At 37.2% G+C, this 24930-nt stretch overlaps 1 protein-coding gene across 1 annotated transcript in view; it reads right to left on the reverse strand.

Annotated features, from left to right (window-relative positions):
• Positions 1–9858: 9858 nt before the first annotated feature.
• Positions 9859–24930, reverse strand: part of LOC138703375 (uncharacterized) — a 55068-nt gene continuing 39996 nt past the window's right edge. Inside the window, exons 3-4 of the mRNA XM_069831200.1 lie at positions 11994–12283; positions 9859–10903 (exon numbers count right to left, since the gene is read on the reverse strand). Coding sequence (XP_069687301.1) covers positions 10115–10903; positions 11994–12283 — 1079 coding nt within the window. The 3' untranslated portion in view covers positions 9859–10114. The remainder of the gene's footprint in view (positions 10904–11993; positions 12284–24930) is intronic.

Consider the following 24930-nt stretch of genomic DNA (forward strand, 5'->3'; position numbering starts at 1 on the left):
TTTAAAAGTGGGAGTCTAGATTCAGATTAAAGCGAGTCCAAGTGGAATTTGTTAAGGACAAGGATTGTATAGGACCAGGTTTTCTTCAATGTACGCCCATTTAATCTGCCATATCTTACGTGCTGAAATGGATTGGGAAAATCATATTCCAACTTAAATATGCTTATTAATGTCGTTATCGTGATCCACGGCAAACTTAGGAAATTACAGGTCACGAGGGATACTCGTTTACAGATCCTCGAAGGATACTCGTTTACAGATCCACGACGGGTACTCGTTTACAGATCCACGACGGGATACTCGTTTACAGATCCTCGAGGGATACTCGTTTACAGATCCTCGAGGAATACTCGTTTACAGATCCACGACGGGTACTTGTTTACAGATCCACGAGGGATACTCGTTTACAGATCCACAACGGGTACTCGTTTACAGATCCTCGAGGGATACTCGTTTACAGATCCTCGAGGGATACTCGTTTACAGATCCACGACGGGTACTCGTTTACATATCCTCGAGGGATACTCGTTTACAGATCCTCGAGGGATACTCGTTTACAGATCCTCGAGGGATACTCGTTTACAGATCCACGACGGGTACTCGTTTACAGATCCACGAGGGATACTCGTTTACAGATCCACAACGGGTACTCGTTTACAGATCCTCGAGGGATACTCGTTTACAGATCCTCGAGGGATACTTTTTACAGATCCACGACGGGTACTCGTTTACAGATCCATGAGGGATACTCGTTTACAGATCCTCGAGGGATACTCGTTTACAGATCCTCGAGGGATACTCGTTTACAGATCCTCGAGGGATACTCGTTTACAGATCCTCGAGGGATACTCGTTTACAGATCCTCGAGGGATACTCGTTTACAGATCCACGACGGGTACTCGTTCACAGATCCACGAGGGATACTCGTTTACAGATCCTCGAGGGATACTCGTTTACAGATCCTCGAGGGATACTCGTTTACAGATCCTCGAGGGATACTCGTTTACAGATCCTCGAGGGATACTCGTTTACAGATCCACGACGGGTACTCGTTTACAGATCCACGACGGGTACTCGTTTACAGATCCACGACGGGTACTCGTTTACAGATCCACGACGGGTACTCGTTTACAGATCCACGAGGGATACTCGTTTACAGATCCACGACGGGTACTCGTTTACAGATCCACGAGGGATACTCGTTTACAGATCCACGAGGGATACTCGTTTACAGATCCAAGAGGGATACTCGTTTACAGATCCACGACGGGTACTCGTTTACAGATCCACGACGGGTACTCGTTTACAGATCCAAGAGGGATACTCGTTTACAGATCCACGATGGGTACTCGTTTACAGATCCACGATGGGTACTCGTTTACAGATCCACGAGGGATACTCGTTTACAGATCCACGACGGGTACTCGTTCACAGATCCACGACGGGTACTCGTTTACAGATCCACGACTGATACTCGTTTACAAATCCACGACGGGTACTCGTTTACAGATCCAAGAGGGATACTCGTTTACAGATCCATGGCGGGTACTCGTTTACAGATCCACGAGGGATACTCGTTTACAGATCCACGAGGGATACTCATTTATAGATCCACGAGGGATCCTTGTTTACAGATCTACGAAGAGTACTTGTTTACAGATCCACAAGGGATACTCGTGGACCTAGTGACGAACATGTCTCGACTCTTTTTCTGTGTTACACATGCATCACCCGTGTCCTTTAACGTTTTTATTCCTGTCACGTAACTTTATTGCGGACAATGTTCATTATTTTCATTCGGAGCTAAATGTCATAAACTGATATACAAGTTTTTCAAAAGTAAAGCATAATAGCAATTAAAATTGATTGAGGGGGATTTTCCAGCAAAAAGCTCAGACACGTCAAACAAAATATTTTTGTTACTACTGTTGTGCGAGTTATGACGTCATCGAGAAAAATTAAAAAAACACGGTATAGTTTTTTATATTACCGTATATGAAAGAGTATATTTTTGTATCGCTAGACAATACTAAACTTCATTTGTAGTATATACGCTCCATGGTTAATGTTAGCTATGTAGCAATTTAATATTGTTGATAGCCTATATTTTGATAGTCTTGTGTTGTAAAAGCATTATTTCATGAAATCAAAATACAACAAGATTTTCTTTTAAAAATTCGAGAATTGAGATCTTGATCATATATTATAAAGAATTTTGAATTTACCAGATAAATCATATATTTATAAAGGGAAAGTTTTCACCGAATCGAAATATTTTTGCTACTACTATTCTGCTACAGCTCTTTTACGTTTTTGTTACCGACGGCAGAGGTTGGAACTATTGCAATCGGAAGGAGAACGTAGAGAGGAGTGTTTGTGCTGTACAGGTCAGTAGTGCTGCATTCCGAACATAGTCTTGTGACATTGTGTAAGTGCGTAGTTGTATCAGAGCGCCTCTTCTATCCGCTCTGGTTGTAATGATGGAGTATGGAGGCATGGAGGGTCCTTCTCGTGCAGTGACACATTCAGACGGTAAGTAGATAATATACAATGTTATCCAGTTCTGCGAGTATGAAAAGATAAGCGGTATGTCCATTCCGCTTCAAAAGGCAATTCAACCAGCAGCGAAATCCGTAGGCAAAAGTGTGAAAACTATTTATAACATTAGAAAGACTGTTGACAAAGCATGTGCAACAGGACAAAAGGTGAAGTTCCTACAGTGGCTGGCACATAAGTAACCTTCACCCAATAGAACCGAAGCTGCCTTCTCAGAATTCACCATACTGTTTCGTAACTCATGTTCAGACGCTTTGCAACTTTATTAGCTCTACAAACATTATAGTCTGAATTTTCACTAACGTCCTGGACTCCTCGTAAAACTACAGCTGCACTCATTTCGTTTTCTACTAATTTTGGTCTACCTGATCGCTTTCTATCGGCAACTGGAGCAGTTTCCTCAAATTTGTACATCAACTTACGAAATGTTTTTACAGAGCAGGATCCATTTCTCAATCAATGTAACTTTCGATATCTTCTCAATGCATATGCATATTGCCTATTACATTCGTAATAGCATTGGAACTCGTGGAGATAAAACCATTATAAACATTATTAAAATTACTCTCCTACTGTCGTCTGTATTCTGAACAACAATTATTGTTTATACAAGCGTGACACAGTTGCCATAGCAACGAAACACGCAACGATAAAAAAAACCAAACCTTCTAAACAGTAATGAAACCAAACTGCTAATATGTACAGAAGATACAGCTGTTTCAAAATGGAATAACCTTATATAATAATGAATGTAATATACCATAAATAGTCCGCTGAGTTAGCTCTGTGATAGCGTGTCTGCCTACAGACTACCCGGCCCGGGTTCGATTCCCGGCGGGGTCAGAAATTGTCATGTAAAATTTCTACCTCGGGACTAGGAGAGATGGTGGTTCACAGCTTCTAATCGCTAAATTATGCAGCAATATGCCTGGGTTAAACCCCAAATCTCTCCGCAGTGCATATGAAGAAAATACATGTTTCACTGTTGATAGTGATTCGTCCGTCGGATGGTGACGTAACCCGGCAGCCCCCTTGGTGCCATTCGACAGGAGTAGGCTACGTGCCGGCACCGGGTTTCCCCTTCTCCCTTCCTCACCATCATCATCCTCACCCATTCTCTACACTACACTTCCACGAACACTTAGCATACACTCACCCTAATACACGACATCACTCTTCACAGATACTCATCATGCATAACGTGGTCCGCCGAAGTGGTGTGCAATTTGAAAATGGGTCAAAGTCCTGCCTTCTATCCGCAGTGTGCGGAACCCGAATCACGCTGATTGAAAATAGTGCTGTTAGAATTATTTAAGTGCATTTTAGTAATATGAATTACATTTTTTATTTACAAACTTTAAACATGTCATTGCAGTTAAAACTAACATGAAGATTAACATCACTTGATTTAATAATTCCACATATTGAATCGTTTCTTATAATACAACAATATACATTCAACTTTATTAATTACAGTACTGTAAGGTACTATTTTGTATCCATAAAATATGAACTTCATGATTTGTTCGTAGATTTATATGATTTCATGAAATTACTTACAATATTAACTATAAGACACAATACGGTATTATTGTACAGAGGTCCGAAGAAGAGAAATAACACATCTTTACTAAATTCTTAGTTACTGTTCACTGTAACCCAGACAAGTGTCTTAATACGTAACATAATACGCACTATATTATGTAATCACAATGCAGAGTCCCGTTACTAATATTTCTTTTGGTTGGTAGGGTACATTGTAGCACTTCTTCGTAAAGTCCGGTATTTCACCATTTTGATGTCGAGGTTTTCCAACGAGTCCACAATAAACCGGGAACGAGAACCAGAGCGAGAACGGGAAGCGGAGGACGTGAACGTGGAGATTTTTTATTCACAATAAACCGAGAACGGAAACTATGAAAATCGATGAGTACGTAATTAACGATAGGCTATGTAAAGTCGATATTATGTATAATGATGTTATTTGTGTATACTTGACCAGTGGCATTCTTTCATGAGTACAAGCCAGCCAACATAAACAAAGATTAACCAACTTCGAAATTTAAGACTCGGAATATTTGAGAATTCAATTCAGGTGGTAGTCTGGTCACATATACACGTAGCATAATGTACTGAGAGTTATTCTACTGAATTTCTGGGTTAGTTACAAGCAATGGATGAAGAAGAAATTACTTGCTACAAAATATAAGACGACCAAATAGCTGTCCACACCTGTGGAGTAACAGTGAGCGCGTCAGGCCGCGAAACCAAGTGGCCCGGGTTCGATTCCCGGTCGGGGCAAGTTACCTGGTTGAGGTTTTGTCCGGGGTTTTCCCTCAATCCAATACGAGCAAATGCTGGGTAACTTTCGGTGCTGGACCTCGGACTCATTTCACCGGCATTATCACTTTCATTTCATTCAGATGTTGATACAGCGTCGTAAAATAACCCAATAAAATTAAAATTAAAAAACCAAATAGCTTTTGATGGCAACATAATGAATCTAGTAAGCTGTGATCGGAAACGAGAACAGAAAAGTTAAAAGTTCGCCAACTTTCACGTTCCCGTTCCCAGGCTCAGGTAAGCTTCTCGTTAATTGTAAATGCTCACATTTAAATATATGTATTTTAATAAGTCTTCGTTCTCGTTCTCATTCCCGTTCCCGTTCCTGGTTAATTGTGGATCAGCCTTGAGCCTTTTTTCTGAAGTGTACCGTAATATTCAAAGATACGTAATCGAATATGACGAAATGTTTTGTGATATATACGAAGTAAGCCTGTAACATCTAGGTCTAAACTTTACAGGCGGTCGTAGTGATTTCACGAAAACTTAACTTAGAAAATGTTACATAATTATTTCTGTAAGTCAATTCACACGTGGTTGTGTCTTAAATATAAATTCACTTGCAAACAATTCTAAATAATTTGTAGCTTGCAGATATCTCACTTGTATGAACGTATACTGTAACTTACGAAAACGGTTTTCATTACTCCTGTAACAAAGTTTCGTCGGTATCTTGATGTTTGGTGATATATCAAGCCATCAAGGCTTTTATATGAGAAGTCGTTTTTTGTTAGTGACGTCAAATACATAACTTGAAGTGAACTTGAACCTGAAGTGTAAGGAACAACGAAGTTATATAGCGTTCAGGAACTCACAGACCGCATGACTCTCAAATTCTCTCTTCAATCTGTTATTTTAAGATCACAAACTCTTGATCATGATCTTTCAAAGATACAATGTTGATTTTTGCGGAATGTTCTCTGATGTATACCAACAGAACGCCTTAGTGTCTTACTGCCGTCAGTAGAGAACATATAGCAACCGCAAAGAGCATGGATCTAAATTTATAGCAGACCGCGATTACTTTACGAAAGTTAAGTCAGTGACTTACGAAAAACAAAATATTTATTTCTAAATTAATACTAATTACATAAAGTGGCAATTTTCCTAAAAGAGCGCGAACTTAAATGTCTCTTCAGGTCAATCAGTCACTAACTTTGCGGGTGTTATATTCATTTTTTTAATATTATGGAATTCTTGCTTATTTTTTTAATATAATTGCTGGTATGAACTTCAGTCATGACCAGGCAGCGAAACTTAGTGCCCGATGGGAGAGAAGAAGCTTATTTCAGGTTAAATGTGTCCTAGAGTTCCACAACTGTCTACAGACCCAGAAACAAAATGTGGGCCTTGCGCAGTAAGTTTTAACTGGAACTGGAAAATTCAGGTGGCCCAAATTTTGTTTCTGGCTTTGTACAATAGAAGGGGGCGTGGTTCGTGTCCCGTTGAACTACTGTGCCTTAGCTGTTCCTAAGACGACGTCATTGACCGCAGTTATTTGCTGTTTACTTGCTTTGTGTTGCAGTCGACGAGTAACTTCCATCATGAACTAGTAGAGACTACAGAATTTCGCATTCATTTCGAAAAAAAAAATCCTGACAAAAATATTATATTTCGCGTTTTATCCCTAATTAGTTGTAAGTAATCGCAATAATTTCGTGTAAATTGGAAAGGGATATTTACATAAAAGTAACCCTATATTATAGATTAGGCGTCAAAATAATTATAAAAACGACTTCATACATCAGTGCATTCTATATGTTAAAATTAAACACAACTTTATAACGCTGAGACAAAAACGTTATTTGTACAATATAACATGCGCTGTTTCTATTTTTCAAACGAAAGCTTAGCAGAAGTCACAATATTATTTTCTTTCATTCTGCGCCAACGATCACTAACAATATTAAATTCTGAGAAAAACCCTTTAGCGTCAACAGATGCACTAGGAACCCAGACACATTTCAACACTGCAAGTGTAAATTCAGGGTAATTCAACATGAGAGCTCCTAATGCTTCAATCATGTTAACTTTAACATTGGAAGTGTTGGATGATTGTTTCAAAACTATTTGTTTCGAAGTAAGAAATTCTACACTGCAATTAGTACTTTTCATATCCTTGAAGTACCGTAAGTTATTTTTTAACTTTTAATCCTTTCTGTGAGAGCATTAACATTATCAACATTTATCTGTACAATATTTTCTGGGTTGAATGATTCATTTAAATTTACAAAGAATGAGTATGAGTCATGTAACTATATTTTTCGAACCAGGCTAGTCCGCACAATGGACGTTGGCCAAAAAGAAAATTCACCCCAAAAAATTCGCCCAAAAATATATATCCAAGAATATTCGCCCAAAATGATTACACCAAACGATTTTCATTCTCACACTCACTCACGGAAAATTCACCCATTGCGATAAAGTTTACTTCATTTAATAGTAAATAAATTTTTAGCAATTTCTTCCTATGGTAACATTTGTATTCCAAAATGTTTAAGTGTGTATAAATATTTCGAAGTTATTTCTTAACAATTCAAAATTCGTTTCTGTGGTTATACTTTTATTACAAAATTCTTAAGTTCAGATTAATATTTTTAAGGTATAAATTTTCAATCGATAACCGTGGAGAAATTATTCCAAGTGAAAGGAATGGGTATATGCTGATTCACAAAGGTTATACAATATTTACAACCTCCACTCCAGGAATTGCAATCGAACCAAGTGGTATTGGGTTTGCAGAAGAAAACCGGATTGCACAAAACGGGTAACCCACTATATTCAAACTCATATTATTTAAACCAACCATGGGGAAAAATGGCTCCGAAGGGCCACTGCACTCAAAGCCGCCTTACCCCACTCCACCGACCCTCTCCTCCGCTTGGTGCTTCTCTAGACATGCTTCATTCAGTGGCGGGTATGGCTTCGATCTCGGGACGCCAGTTTCAGGAAGAGTGGCAGAAATAATTTTTTATTACTTACAAAAAGAAGAAAGTCTATTGCTTAATATGTAGGTTTAAAATTGCGCATATAAAACGCTTCAATATTAAACGCCACTTTAATCGGAAGCATAAAGCGGACTTCGGTGATCTTACAAGTATTTATTTACAATTTTAAAAGCTATTTTCGTAATATTTGGGAAAAGATACAAAAGAAGATATGTTTATGGTATTTTCAGGATTTAGATACTTGTTATTTTATTAAGTATCTAGAACTGAACTTATTTAAAACTTTGAGTGCATATTAGGCCTACTCGATGCGTTCTCTTTCCAAGAAAGATTTTCAGAAGTAACTGCAATGGACATAGAGATGTGTCTGTTCAATAATCCATTTGTATTTGATGTTACCCAAGCATCAGAGCCACTATAGAGATGCAAAAGAGCACGCCACTAAAGTGTTTAGGAAAAAATGGATTAGCTACCAGAGGAGCAATTCCCTAATCTGCGCACATTTGCAATGCGTATGGTATCGATGTTTGGCTCAACTTACTGTTGTGAGCTGTTTTTCTTTTCAAAATGAATATGACCAAAAGTATCTCCAGGTCTAGGATCACAGACATGCATTTAGTTTCAGTATTACGGTTGAGTTGTTCTATTTTAGAGCCAAATATATCCTTTTTAGTTAATAACAGGAAATTTCGAGGGCAATCAACAACAAAAAAAATGAAAACCAGCAGTATAGGCCTACAGTAGTATTTCGTTTCATTCATATCTCATATATTTTATTTAATATCTTTTAAAGTTAAATGACAGTGGAGCTTACTTTTACTTTCTTTAGTATTTATAAAAAGAAACAATTGATTTTGTTGATCATTATATCGTGTTTAATATGTTTTCAAGTTAAATGACAATGGAGATTAGTTACTTTATTAGTTTTAAAAAGAAACAATTTATTATGTTGAGCATTGTATCTTTCAATATATTGTGCAGTTAAATGACAATGGAGCTTTGCTTTTTTCTTTATTGTTTTTAAAAAAGGAATACTTTATTATATCGACCACAAGGCAGTTCAAGAATTTTTTGTGCACATGATAAAGGAATAGTTATACAATTGAAAAATATATAATTTGCCTAATGACAGTAGGTGGCCGTCATAATTATTGTATGATACGTGTACTCCTATAAACAAAATACTGTAAAGATTTTGGAACAAGAAATAAGAGCGGAGAAATTACTGATGCGCAAGGTGTGTCGAACCCACCACTGCACTTGACTTATCAAAACAACTGCTTTACCCCTCGCCTGCCAATCAAACGAATGTGGGGTGAGTAGGAACGTTCCCTCCCTACTTTGCTTATAGTCCCCATAGCTGATTTAAACAAAGAGCAATCTGATGTTGACAAAATGATCCAGGAGTTGGATCTAGGACAAACAGTAAAAGAACCACAAAAACGAAAATATAAACAAGCTTAAATATAAGGCTTCAAGATATTTCACTAAGGTATGATAAATTGAAAGACGAAGGACGTGTCGTTGAATATTTGCGTGCCTCTGGTCACAATATTCAAACCTGAAGAAATCCATCCAAGACTCGGTTTCTGCATTAAAATAGACCTAAAGTTTTTCAGGAGATATTTAAACCATTGAAAACTTCGTTCCACCTAAATTATTATTGCATTATGAACTTAAAATTTATATACGTGAACTTTCTTTGTTCTAATTTTCTCTTGGGTCAATTTATTTGGATGTATTCTCCGGTGCGTCAATCGTCCATGGATCAAATTTCATTTGGGTAAATATTCTTTGTGTGAACTAGCACCGAACCCAGATTTTTCAATTTCTAAATCACCAGTTTACTGACATACTTAAATTATTCTTATATTTCATTCTTTAAGTCCAAAGTGAAATGGTAATTAATTTTCCTACCGACTCCCTTACATTACCAGAAATTACTATACACTTCAGATTATTACGCGAAACTCTATGGTCTCTATCTATCTCTCTCAACAGTTGACAAGGCACTATTCACGCGCAAGTAAACAAACCAGTGCATATAGTAAAGGAACAGAAAACCTGTTTCATTGGGCAACAAGTTTCGCTGCCTGGTCTTAACTTTTTGATGGTGCCGACACAAATTACACTTTAACATTTCGAATTCCAATGCCTTGATCGTTTTCAGAATCACGAACTCTTTCCTCGCGAAGTCCTCGTTCTCGCGACTAATCGTCCATTTTGTGATACTTTCAGGTGCAACATAAAAGCTTGTGCTTATACGTTTACAAGAATCCACGGTCGGTGTATTCTTGCAAAAGGTCTCTGATGCTCTCTCTGTATTTCGGTGTTTGATGAGATATCCATCGGTCGAGGTTTTCTTGTGAATAGAAGTCATCTTCTGTCAGCGACTCCATGTCCGGGACTTTGGTCGAATCAGCCTGGACCGCCGGAAGTAGCCACAGGGCATTCAGGAACCCGTAGAGTGCATGGCTCTCAACCTCTTCCTTCAGTTCTTTGAAGGTCATGAACTCTTTCTCTGACGTATACGGTGATCCCTCCAAGAGTCGACGTTGGGTCTCGCTGAGTGTTTTGTGATAAATTCGAAGCAGATCTTCGTAGTGTTGTCTTCGCAGGTCTGCCTGTGTACTCGTATACAAGAAATGAAGAATATCTATAGCGGGGGAGGAGTACCTAGCAACTTGGAGGTCCACTAGTCGTAGGTCGTGAACTTGTCCGTTCCGGTAAAGGAACATGATGTTATTGTTCCAGCAGTCTCCGTGGCATATGACTGACCAAGGTTCTTTAGGCTTCACCAATTCCGACATTATTTCGAATACTTCTCCGCTGAATCGGTTTATAATTTTTATTGCGACATCATACGTACCATTGTTGCCGGATAGCACTCGCAGGCTCTCAGTAGCCATTTTAAGAGAGTTTTCCATAGACACACTGAAGAGGTTAGCGGCGTCTTGGATGTAAATTACTTCTTCAATTGAATCCCGAGCTTTCTTGAAGGTCTTTGGGTCCAACCTCTTCATAGCTAGCGACATTGCATGATATCTGGCAAGGCTCTGCGAAAAAAAAAATAAATAAATAAATAAATAAATATATATATATATATATATATATATATATATATATGGAATAGATATTTGGAAATTTGCTTGTGGTTAAAAGTCGTTGCAATTATTTCTAATGGCTTAAATAAATAACTTGTACCATGTAGAGGAGAAGTTTTCCTAGTTCCTTTCTGTTTTTCAAAGCTATTTAATAATTTTAAACGTATTGTAGAAAGCATAAAAATATATAAGAAGGAAAAAAAGTAAAAAAATCGAAAACTATGTAACATGTTTATCTAATTTTAAGCCTATTTAGATCAGTTTATATTTTTTGAAGCCTAATGTAATCGTAATATTTCATATCCTTATATGAGAATAATTGCAAAGGAGAGTCGGGTAACATTTTTACCTACACAAATCGAGCTTTCAGTATAACTCCCTTTAAAGTTGATTTGAATAATTTCGAGAGAAAAATTGTTCCGAGGCCAGGCTGGGTAGCTCAGTTGGTAGAACGTTGGTACATTTAACCAAAGGTCCCGGTTTCGATGTCCGGCCCCGGAACAATTTTTCTCTCGAAATTATTCAAATCAACTTTACAGGGATTTTTACCTGAAAGCTCCATTTGCATAATACACGTCACTGTTCGTTAACAGAAAACCACAATTCAAGTCACACAGAGTTTGTATGCACTCAGTGTTGGTTGCTTGACGGTTGTCAGCCCACTTTGAGGTCTATGGATATAGAGGGAAAAACTGGATCGTTGTCTGGTAGAGTTTCTGGGTAGCTGAGTTGGTTGAGCGTTGGTACGTTTAACGAAAGGTTCCAGGTTCGATGCCCGGCCCCGGAACAATTTTTCTCTCGAAATTATTCATTTTACCTATAATTTTCAAATAAATTTTTCGTCGAACATAACATCTACACATAATGTAAAAACTTGTTTTCCAACATTAAAATTGATACATTAATAATTACACAAATATTATATATGGCATATTAAATTCTAAATATTATGTAAAATTTTTTACTGTAATTCTAACATTCTGTACAAAAAAATGTGTTCAAGATTAAACTACTACAATTAAAATTAGTTAAAATAATTTACCTGGAGTACAAGTCGACAATGATCCAAGTCCAGTCCCATGACCCTATCGGTCATAGTGAATCCATAAGGCCCCAAGTCCTGCAGCACGATTATGTCATCTCTGATTCGGTGGTCTGCGTGCAGGCACTTGGGAAAAGGTAAGGAGACCATTTTGCCGAAGAAACTTTCAAACGCGGGTATCACTGTAGAATAAACGGCCGTCTCGTTTCGGAACACAGGACCACACCGGAACATCTCTCGTCGCGCCAGGCTCGCGGGCTGCTGTTTGGTAACCACGCTCCGTCTATACTCTGTAACAGAGTAACAAAATAAATATAAATTCATTGCTACAGTATGTTGTTTATTGATAATGGATAGACTTGATCTTGACATGTCTAAATATAGTGACAAATTTAGTCTTCTTAGAACCTCTAGAAAACGACTATGGAGTACAGAAACATGGACATTACGATGTTATACAGAGTGGGACTGAAATAGCCTTGTAGATTTTCAGAGCGAATAGCTCATGTTGTATGTAACAAAAACTATAATATCATATTGATGGAAAGTTAATGTATTTAAAAAAAAATGTTTTTTTTTCTCAAATGTTTAACAACCTCTTACTAGGTAGGCCCTAACTATTGCGAGTAGAGTCGTGATTTTTGTCCATATCGGTAGGAAATGTAATGATCAATAATTATTCTTCCTTGTGGCGTATTTCAATAGCGTGGACGGTTTTCGTGTAAATTTAATTTTAAAAACCTCTAATTTCAAGCCACTGCACGATGCGAGCAGGTTGAAACGTTGCGTCAGAGAACAGCTCACCTAGCGAGACACCGAGTTCGTTGACGTCTTACATATGCATCACGAGAAGAGTGTGTTAGCGGCGATGTTGCCGGACTGCTGAAACTTCGAACTTAATTTTGTAGCTAATCGTACATTTCGTCACAAAACCTAATATAGGTTTTATATTCATTTAAGTGTACCTTATCGTCCCTTTCAATCATGAAGGTTATATCATTTCCACCCTGTATTCAGTATAAATAACAAAATATGCACTCTTAAAATAAAAAAAATATATATATATAGCCTATATGTGATAATTAAGTGATAATTTCAAGTGTAAATAATGGTTTATTAACATAACATTTGACATAACTTGATGTAAAATCTCTCCTAGTTTCGGAGAATACTGACTGTCATTCGATGTGTGCGCCTTAAGTTGCCCTGCAGACATCTAAATGACTGTATTCAACTTCCCGCCAAGTGTTCTGTGCCATTTATTGAATCACTAGCGTAGCTGCATTTGTGATACGTTGTCTCAGTTCGTCCAAAGTGTTAGCTCTTTCTCTTTGGTACACAGCATCCTCCACAAAGCCTCAGAAAAAAAGTCCAAGGGGGTCAGATCGGGTGACCTGATTGGCCAAGCAACTGGTCCTCGTCTTCTGATCCACCTATCCATGTACGACGAACACGGCGTTGTACTCGCGTAACAGATTTTTCTTCTGCTAGCCATAGCACACAATGAACTTTCTGTTGTGGTGTCCACATGTTGACCATGGTGTGTTTTCTCGTACAAAATGGCGCCAGGCAACAAACAAACGAAAGTTACGCATGCAGCTGTTTTCGGACTTGGCTGCGTAAACTTGGACAGTTTCTCTATTTTTTCAGATGAAAATCTCTACGATATCTTTATCTGGTTTTAAGTGGTGAGCATTCATTTCTTGACCCCTCTAAGCGGGACACGGTGTATATTAGCAATATACTATTATTGGAGGTTTTTCTGTTATACATAAGAATATTGAGAATCCATCAGTTGCTAAAGTTGCGTGTCCTTCAACCCAATGCTTAAGCAGTAGAGCCTACACTTCTAGCAGATTTTTCGTTAGGCATTGTTGATAAAACTATTTCAAAATTAATAATTTTCTTGCAATTAAGCTGTTCTAAAATACACTGCACTCTACACATTGTCGAAGTTTCTAAGACCTGTCACTTTAATAAAATGAAATGTTCTGATTTGCATTATCGTGTCTGTATTATTGTTGACAGATGGCGAAATTCGAGTTTAGCGAGTGCATAGAAGCCTATGAACACTTCTGTAACTTCTGCTCCAATCATATTGCAGCGTTCTATTGATAACTGTCAAAATTTTATGCACGTGCGAGTAGACGATAAGGCGGCTTCTTGTTCAGAATATCTATTCTTTTAGTCACACCTTTCATGTATCATGGCATCCCAATATCGTACATTTCCACAGAGTCATCTATGCACTTAATTGAGTGCTTTCCTGATTGCCAAGGGGCAACTCGCTCTCTCAAAGTGTGAACACAACCTCAGTGCAGGTAGAAAGGACTCTGTACTAGCTGTAGTGTTTGTATGAGGATTTTGCAAGACGCAAGTTATCTCGCGTCTGCAGTAAGTGGCGGCTCGTTTTAAGTGAAAAACAATATAATCCCCAGATCGTTTCCCTTTAGTGATGAGTCGAAAGAGAAAGATTTTTTAATTAAGATGGGAGGTAAGCTTGTATTATGTTCTATTACACTTTCTTACGCATGACATTTTATGTTAAAAATAAACACAGTGAAGGTTTTAGTAAAGAAATGTCTAAATCTGCTTTAGAACAGCTAAAGATAAAAATGGGATATCAACAAGGTGAGACTGATATCAAATATCGTTAGCACGTTGTGCCTGCGAATTACAGAATTGCACGACATATGATCGACTAGCTAAGGGCATTTATGGATAAATTTGAAATTTGGCAGAATCATTTAGAACATAGACAACTTCATTTTCTTTGACTATAAACTATCTTGAAGAGTGATGAGAAAGTCTTATCAAATATAAGATTCTACTTTAAGATTGCAGCAGAATTCACTGGTAAGTTTGGAGAAAGTGACAATTGACAAGGAATCCAGATTTTTCTGAAATCCTTTTGGCTTCCAGCCGATAGTAGATCTGAAAATGTTTAGCTTGAATTGATAGTTTAAAGGAAATAAGTGTTGCAGCTTTATTTGTTGTATCTTTAAGAGGTTGTATTCAGTTTGCATTTCCAGTACTAAACTAATTTACAAAGCTAGGAAATATTATAATTTTGTTTAGGTACAGTCTGTCTAAAATTACTATAATTATTGTATCATGCGTCATTCTGAAATTGAAATCATGGAGTAAATATTACGACCACCTGCATAAGCCGCCAGAGCGCACCGTGGTAGTGAACTGCTTTTGCAGCGAAACTACAAACAACTTGTAACTGCTCCGTATTTTAGCACTTTGTGAGCACGAGTTGCCACCCATAGCCAAGGATTTGTCCAGAATGGTTCACCGAGAACAGTGCACTATCTTTATATTGTCAGATTGCAATAAATAAAATGTAGCCTAACTCCTGTAATGTCTTTCAATGTCTGAGTTTCTTCTGTAGGCTATTCAATTTTTCCGATTTTCCATATTCTTAATTTTGATTTAAGCACCATATTGCTAAAAATAACAAAATACGCTTTTATATTCGTTAAAAGCTGAAATATGCCGTAATCCCTTAAATATGCATATGCACTATAAAATCTTGACCTTTGGTTACAAATAAGTTGAAATGAATTTGTATAATGGTAGAATAATTACAGTATGATTAGGAATAAGGAATAAAGCATGCAGATATGCTAAAATTCGCCCCCCTAGTTGCAACCTCACTACTATAACAAATCCATCGGCGTTAGTTAACGCTATGTTAATACGACTTCATTAAGTAACGAATATAAAAAGAAAGGGAAGATGTTTTATCGTATCGGCGTACTTTCCAGAAGACAAATACGTCACTATTTCATATAAGGGCATTTGACACAAAAATAGGAAAGATTTCTTATCTATCCATGAATAGAATTGCGATCTAAATGTGAGGTCAGAGTTCATATAACATTGAATTAATATAAGATTTTATTAGCATGTTTTTGTATCATGATCCATTCATATCTCTCTATGTTACATTTTTACGGATACCAGTTATCTCGTGTCAGTTGAGCACGTTTTTGTTCCACAGATACTCTGTGTTGAATCTGCCATAAATTCGCAGTGGAATAATTTTCGCAATTTCGTGAGAGAATCCACCCGAGGATTCTAAACGTAATTAATTGTCTTCTATTACGGAATAATATCTAATGATTTGATTACAGTATACTTGGCGCCTCTTGTCTGTAAAAATGTGTAATTACACATACCGGTAACATCTGTAGCTCACATACTAGTCATGTTCTTTCCCCATCGCGTGAAATCTTAACAGTTCTCTTCTCTATCATACGTGATGTATTCCATCTGTATTATTACATGACAATGTTCATCTCGTAAATAAATAAATAATTCGACTAAGTAAAGACTTGCGTAAAAGGCAGTAGGCTTAAATTCCTCTATTTCCCCAATAAGTTGTAAGCTGTGTACTATATATATATATATATATATATATATATATATATATTCTGAACAGTTATCCATTTATTTCTCGGCATTGCTTTGACTCTTCGCCCCGTTCTAAACTCATTTCCTGTTCACATTTCAGATTCGAGCAAGGAATGCGAGTTTTTCGCCACTCTTACATTCAACCCTCGACACGGAACCGATCGGCCAATGATTGACCTTGTTTGCCCCAGCCGGCCAATAACACCACCCTTATCCACTTGCTCCTTCTGAGGCGCAAAGTTACTAGCTTACCCTCCCCTCTTACCCCGCAAGTATCATACTCCTCTCGCAGGGATCCTCTCGTGAAATCTGGACAGTACCATAGCTTCATAATCTTCCTGATCTTTTAGCAATTCTGATATGATGGTATGATATGATATGATATTTGTCAGTCAACTTTACAAGTCACAGTTATGGTGGACCTTCACATTTCTGCTTTTGGATCCACCATCCCTTTAATACATACAACCCTTTCTATTAATATATTCATTTGCCGAGTATTTCTTGATTACTTTCTAATGTTCTGTTTTAACTGAATTGCTATGTCCTTCCCTCTCTATCCTTTCTATTCTCTCTCATATCTAGACTGTCTCCCTCTCATTTCTCGCTTACCTATTAAATATTGCAAATTCCTCCTCAATTATTTGCATTATTTATTTGTTTTCTTCTTTACTCTCGAATCTACCTACTCTTAATCATTATTTTCTAGGTATTTTCTCCTACATTAATTGTTAACTTTTCCCTTTTCTCTATTTTACAACCCTTACATCAGTTTTTTATTCATTGTTTGTTAGTCTATCTTTCTACACTCTTACACTGTCTTCTTACACCTAACACTTTCTTCTCTGTTTCTCTGTTCCTATTCTACCACTTTTGCCACCCATAACTTTCTTGCACTCACTTTTTAGCACTCTTCTTCTTCGCTAATAATCTCTCTAAAGCCCTATCTATTCTGTCTTCACAATCACTAATATCTGGTAGTCGCTTCATTGCTTCGCTCGTTCTTATCATATCTTGTCTATGCTCCTGACCTCAGACACTTTCTAGCTGTTTCCCTAATCCTTCGTCCGCAGTATTTTGTATCTGCAGCACGTTTTGTTTTCCTCCTTGGTTTATTCTAGTCAGCTGTTTCGTACTCGAAGTAGGCGTCAGATACCGACATTGTGCATCAATTCTGATATGCAGATTAGAAGTATGGATGGATGTCGCCCCACCACTTGTTGAAAACTGTCATGCAGATCTTCACTTGCGTTGTTGGTCCTATGTTTATTGTGGAAGACTGGTTCCACAAGTGCGGTGGATAGCGCGGTGGCACTGGATGTCTTCTGCCTCTAGTTGTTGTACTTCTGACGTAATTGGTATTAAAATAATCCAGAACAGTTAAGATTTCATCGGAATCATGATCACGTAGTTCTTCAAAAGTGTCCAAAACATCTTCAGGTGGGACGAAGACGAGACAGCAGCATATGTGCCTATATCTTCAGTGTTGGCGATTTTCAGGATAGTCATATATTTCTTGCATCCCTTCTGCTTGGATTCGTGTATAAACAGATTGAATAAGATGAAAAAGAAATCAGCATTAAACTAATGTACTGTACCTAGTAAGACTGCAGTTCCACTATTAACAATAGAATTTTTCAAAGTCGCACATCGCAGTGGTGGGGAATGTCACCTGAATCGATAAGTCGCACGTTTTACTTATTACTTTATGTGGGCTATTTTATGATATTTTATCAACTGCTATGGTTTTCTAGCGTTTGGATGATAATGCCAGTGATATGAGTCCAGAGTCGAAAATCATCCATTTGCTCTTAATGTGTTGAGGAAAAACCCGGAAAAACCTCAACCAAAAGAGACGTTTTATGTAATATTCTTATTGTATTTGGTATTCCCAAGAAACTAATTAAAATATGTCTAGTGAAACTTATAGCTGAGTTCGTATAGGCCAGTTACTGTCTGACGCTTTTCCAATTCATAGCGGGCTAAAGCAAAGAGATCCACTATCACCTTTACTTTTTAACTTTGCTATAAAATAAGTCATTAGGAGAGTCCAGGAAAACAGAGAAGGCTTGGAATTTAACGAGTTACATCAGCCGCTTGTTTATGAGGATGACGTAATATGTTAGTAGAAAATCCACAAACGATTAGGGAAAACACGGAAATTTTACTTGAAGCAAGTAAGAAGATAGGTTTGGAAGTAAACCCCGAAAAAACAAAGTATCGTATATGATTATGTCTCGTGACCAGAACGTAATACGAAATGGAAATATAACAATTGGAAACTTATCCTTTGAAAAGGTGGAAAAATACGTTGGAGTTACAGTAACAAATATAAATGACACTCGAGAGAAAATTAAACGCAGAATAAATAATGGGAAATGCCTGTTATTATTCGGTTGATAAGCTTTTATCATCCAGTCTGCTCTCGAAAAAGCTGAAAGTTAGAATTTATAAAACAGTTATTTAACCGGTTGTTCTGTATGGTTGTGAAACTTGAACTCTCACTTTGAGAGGGGAGCAGAGGTTAAGAGTGTTCGAGAATAAGGTGCTTAGGAAAATATTTGGGGTTAAGAGGGATGAAGTTACAGGAAAATAGAAAAAGTTACACAACGTAGAACTGCACGCATTGTATTCTTCACCTAATATACAGTAGTTACAAACATTAAATCCAGACGTTTGAGATGGGCAGGGCATGTAGCACGTATGGGTGAATCCAGAACAGCATATAGAGTGTTAGTTGGGAGGCCGGCGACAAGAAGACCTTTGGGTAGGCTGGGACGTAGGCCTAGATGGGAGGATAATATTAATGTGGATTTGAAGGAGGTCGAATATGATGCTAGGGACTGGATTAATCTTGCTCAGGATAGGGACCGATAGCGGGCTTATGAACCTTTCGGTTCATTAAAAGCCATTTGTAAGTAATAACTAGCCTAAACGTAATTCCATAATGTCTGTCAAGGGACGTAAACATTGTGGCAGCCGAAGGGAAAGGGATAATTGCTATTCAATCAATGGCAGAGATAACATCCCACGCTTATCATGAAGTTGGGAGGTCTGAAGCGTTCTACATCTGCTCAATTTGAAAATGTCTGTAATGCGACATCAGTCACTGGTTGAATAGTAATTTTATCCCTCTCCCTTCATCGGTCGGCAATGTTTGTGTCGCCTGACAGACATTATGGATCGCAATATAGAGGCCTGATTTCCATGGACTACAAATCTCAAAGCATGCAAGAATTCATATATTACCATATGAGAAAACATGCACAATGGAGCGAGAAAAAAACAGTAAATATATGCACTATTACAATTCAGTTGAACATTGTTATATGTTTATTTTATTTTTAAATAATGTAAGCCTACTACAACTAATTTCTCCAAATTTTGTTCTCCAGTTTATCTGAAGAACGTTCTTACACACAGAAAATTATCTTTCTACGTCACAAGAAGTGTCAGATGCAAACTTAAGCAAGAAACCTGAGACAAAATGAGACCGAATTGTAAGTCTTAGATTTTCGCATGACTATGAACCCATCGGAAATCGAACCCGCGACGCTATCGCACGCCCCGAAATACCCATACAACAGTCACAATAAACTACATCATCATATGTCTTCAGAAATTCCTTTCCCTTCAATCCATTGAGACATCTCTTCTTGTAATAGGAGTCATAACAACTTCAAAATATTCAACACAAATGTAGTGTATACTTTCAGTTTGCAAGCATGCTGTTTCCACATTCTTTTCTTTCAATGTTTCGGCCTCAGGCTTGTGACGAGCGAGAGTTGGGGGTTTGGAAATTCCAGTGTAGCGAAGGAGGAGAGTTGAGTGGAAAGTCCAAAACGCTACTGCAGTTCCTTTTCAATATTTTGGCCTTAGGTTTGCGACGAGCGAGATTTGGAAGTTGGAAATTCCAGTGTAACAAAGGAAGAGGGTTTATTGGACAGTCCAAAGACGCTGCTATAATTGTAAAATAGGATACCACGGAATCGTAATACTGTAGCTTCCCTTTATTTAGCTTCTTCTCAGTAGACAAAACGTTGAAATATCAGGTCCTACAACCCAACAGTCATAAAAGGCACTACTATGTAAGTTAATATATGCACCAAAGCCAGAAAAAGGACATGATATGCAATATAAAATTCTAAATATGTGCTATTAACAGACAGTGTATGCGGGATGACTTAAGGAAAAGTAAAGTTGTTTCGTATCGGAGTATATGGCACGTGCCGCGTCGTTCGTCTTTTGTGTATCTGGCGAGTACAGCAGCGTACATAACGAAGGAACTCCGGTCCACATTGCAACGCAATATGTGCAGTTGTGTTATCCTGCTAAAGTATTTAGTCGAAGTCAAAACGTTAAATTCGCTTAGAGATACGAAATGCAATTGAGAAGTAGCCCTAAGAGGACGACATTTTATGTATTAACGAAGACAATATCGTGTGTAATGTATGTAAAATTGAAATAAAAACGAGAACTCAGGCTATAGAGAAACATTGCAACAGTACATCGCACAGGAAATGCGTTGGAATGAAATCTGAGGAACCATCATAATCATCATCATCATCATCATTTAGTTGTGCGGGTCTAAACGACACGTGCAACATGATGCTCAGTGCAAATATTCCTCTAAAGAAACTGAGTGATCCCATTTTAGAGTTTTTCTTCAGAAATTCTCTCGATACAAAAACTGTTCAAGCGATAGGCGAAGACGATTTAGCTTCGACAACTTACGAGAATATATCGTCGTTTACTGCAACGCTGGTAATTGCATCAATGATGACGAGGACTGAACTTGCAAGGTATGTACTACAGTACTACAGTACGTTATTTTTCTTTCCCTTCTGACTGTACGGAGATACAGTAGCATGTTGACGTCGTCTGTTTGCGTTTAAAACCTGTTGAGCCAATGGTCTGAATGAAAAAAATGTAACATATAGTAAATGTGCACCTACATTCAACGATGTCATCCCGTATCCACTGTCTAGCTATTAAATTAAAAAATCCTCTAAATATATATTACGCATGAATTTACTTCCAAAAAAGGCCACCACAAATGCAAACATACTCGGAAAATTACCGTTTTTCGAATCGATATCATAAAACAAATATTTGCAAAACTTGGTTGGTGTAGTTGGTATAGCTAGCTGGCCTTCTATGCTCAAGATTGCGGGTTCGATCCCGGGCCAGGTTGATGGTATTTAATTGTGCTTAAATGCGACAAGCTCATGTCACTAGATTTACTGGCATGTAAAAGAACTCCTGCGGGACAAAATTTCGGCATACCGCGACGCTGATATAATTTCGGCAGTTGAGAGCGTCGTTAAATAAAACGTAACATTTATTTGCAGTTTGAGTAGTGTAAGGTAACCTGCTTATACATATAAGAACATGCATTTATATGGAAATCCGAGCTCTAGTAATAACATATTACTAGTTTTGAGAATCACACGCACTAAACCAGTGATGCCAGGATGGATTCGCGACCTTGAAACCATTCCATGAAGTTCTATTGCAGCGGTGACCAAAATTCGAACTGCAGTGATTATAAGCTACAGGCAGCCTATGAAGTAAGGAGAGGAGGAAAGGTACTTGGCATGAAAACTACAACCAGTGGTGGTTCCTGTACTAACATCTTGATCAATCCCGCGGATAAAAATGTCAAGCTTTGTTGTATCATTAATGTCACTGCTGTCATCAAGAGCCAGTGAATAATATACGATTTTTCTTGCTTCTTTTTTAACCTTCCTCTTGAATATAATCAGGAATTTTCTAAATTCTTCTCTCGATACTTGGTTGAGAAATTCGTAGTTTTTCAAAATTAAAAACTTCTTATGGACAAGTTATGTAAGCTATTTTAATCATTACTCTTTTGAGAAATTCTGTTCTACTAAAGGCTTTAGAGCATGAGATATTTCAAACCCCATTAGGTAGCTGACTTCCTTACATTTATTTATGTAATCTTTCTCTACCTGGCTATGATTTAAGACATGTCAATTTATGGCGTTTAACAGTTCGTTGGCACATAATATTGAATCAGTTTTTCTATAATATTATTATTAAATGAATAACTAATAAAACGTTATCCTCATATAAAGATTAAGAAGATTAAAATTGAGATAAAACCTAATAATTTTATCCTTCTAGGGAGAAGAACTAAAAATATCAATATTCATGCACGTACAGAAAAATAATATAAATAACATACTTAGTGGTCAGTAATAATAATAATAATAATAATAATAATAATAATAATACAATAATAATAATAGTACATTATTCAGTATGGTAATTAATGTTTATATATGCTCCTAATCGAACCGTTGAGCAAAATAAGCATGTTAAATTTTGCTCGATAGACCAACAGAGAAGTTCTCCTTCTCATTCTTTACGAAATCATCTCTTACTGCTTGTAGAGAAAGAGTTTGTAGAGCGACATGATACCGCCACTGCTTGCTTTCAGTACGTGAATGAAACCCACAGCAATGTACAGGAAACTCCTCGTACCCGTTTGAATATCTGATTACACGATGTAATCACGACACCTGCTTTGGTCAACGCTGTCCTATTGTCACACAGCGCGACGAGTACCTATCTCTGTGTGTTTACTTTAGAATCGTTTCTTTGTTTCAGTGGCGGAATATTGTAACAGATGTGTTCACTCATTGTGTATGCAGTTTCTTTTCTGATTTCTACAATTTTATTGTGTTTGTGATAGCAATACTTAGTAGTGATTCTAACTTTTTGGCAGATAAATGCAACCTTTTTAAAAATAGTTGTTCGCGGAGATGGATAAAATGAACATTTTTTAGGAAAATGTTCAAAGTTTAGGATAATGTTATTTTTCAAATATTCTAAAGAAATTGTCTTCACGTAAATCTCTGCTTAGTTCTCAATGGGCATGGGGTTTGCAAATGATAAAAAGCTCTGCTGAATACCCTGAAAGTATTCAAATGCATGGCAGTAAATTGTGATTTAAATTTTTCCAAAAGGTTGCAATATTGTTGTCTTTTTTTACGTAATTATTGAACGAAGCTGTATCAACTATTGAGTTATTTAGCGTCGATTAAATTTGTTATAGCGACATGGTATTTGGTGAGATGAGGTCGAGGATTCGCCATAGATTGTCTGACATTGGCGTTGCATTTGGGGAAAACCTCGGAAAAAATCCAATCAGGTAATCAGCCCAAGCGGGAACCGAATTCACGTCCTAGTGAAACTCTGAACCAGCAGGCAAACGCGTTGTTCACTCTTGTTTTTGTATTTCCCCTGAAGTCTTTATTATGAGGCTTATAGACTTCAGTAAGGTATCCGAGGTCGCTCACGGAATCTTCATTTTCTAGTTACATATTAAGGGTGCCCTAAAATAAATAAATATATAGACAGACAAAAATAAATAAAAATATATTAATTATTAAATAATCATTAATTTTTATTTATGCACATAGTAATAGTGTATTTACTACATAATAAACATCTTACATTTTAACCACATTTTATTACAAAAAATCGCTTTCGCATTCCTCTTTGAACCTACAGTTACGTGAAGAGCTTGAAGTTTTGAACAGAGCAGCGCCATGGTAATTATACTCGTACTAGCTGTAGCATGTTCCGACACTGAGTCCCGGTATCTTCAACCTTTGTTAAATTATAACGGTGTGTTATTCCATTTTAACTGTAAACTTAACAGTTGAAGAATTTTTCTCCAATTACTGTTAGTACTAACAGGCTGTTAAAACCTATGTTAATTTAACTGTCCAATTTCATGCAGTTAAATCATTTAACTCTCTGTTAGCATAGAAGCATTCAATATGGTTGATGTGTTAGATGCTGAACTTTTATGTCTGGATTATTTAGAAAATGATATCCATGAATACATAAACAGAGCGGATGATTTCTGTGATTTGACAGAACAGAAGTTCATACAAAGGTATAGGCTATTTTCTGCCAAGCCTCACTTTTCACTTTCAACTTAGATCCGTTTGTTTGTTTATTCTCAATAATTAATTTATACTCCAAAACTATTTCCAATGGAAGGCTTCTCTTGAACGAAGAGAAATTAGTCCCACGAATTCTTTTTGTTCCAGTGTTTTCCATTTCACAACAGCAATACCAATACGCCGCTCCACGCTGCTGTGATATAGACGACAGAAAGAAGCAGAAATCGAACCTGAGATAATAGAATTCTATCCTCTCTGAATCAAACAACGGAAACAAGCGAGAATTACAATCGTCAGAGTTCAGAAAACAGAATTGAGCCTGTACTTGGTTATAGATTATGATTAAACTCTAGAATCTCTGGTCCTAACAGAGAGTTAACAAACAGAATGTTAAAATGTGAAATATAAAGTTGAAGAAATCCAATATTTTTAACAGCAATTTATACTTTTAACTTACAGTTAATCAACGCTATGTTAGCTGCATTTTATCAAAGGATGAAGAAACCGGACCTAAGGCTGTGTTGTTGACATTCGAACATACAACCAAATACCAGTAGGTAATCCGCGCTCTACGT

This window comes from Periplaneta americana, chromosome 7 (assembly GCF_040183065.1).
Source record: "Periplaneta americana isolate PAMFEO1 chromosome 7, P.americana_PAMFEO1_priV1, whole genome shotgun sequence".
Taxonomy (NCBI): domain Eukaryota; kingdom Metazoa; phylum Arthropoda; class Insecta; order Blattodea; family Blattidae; genus Periplaneta; species Periplaneta americana.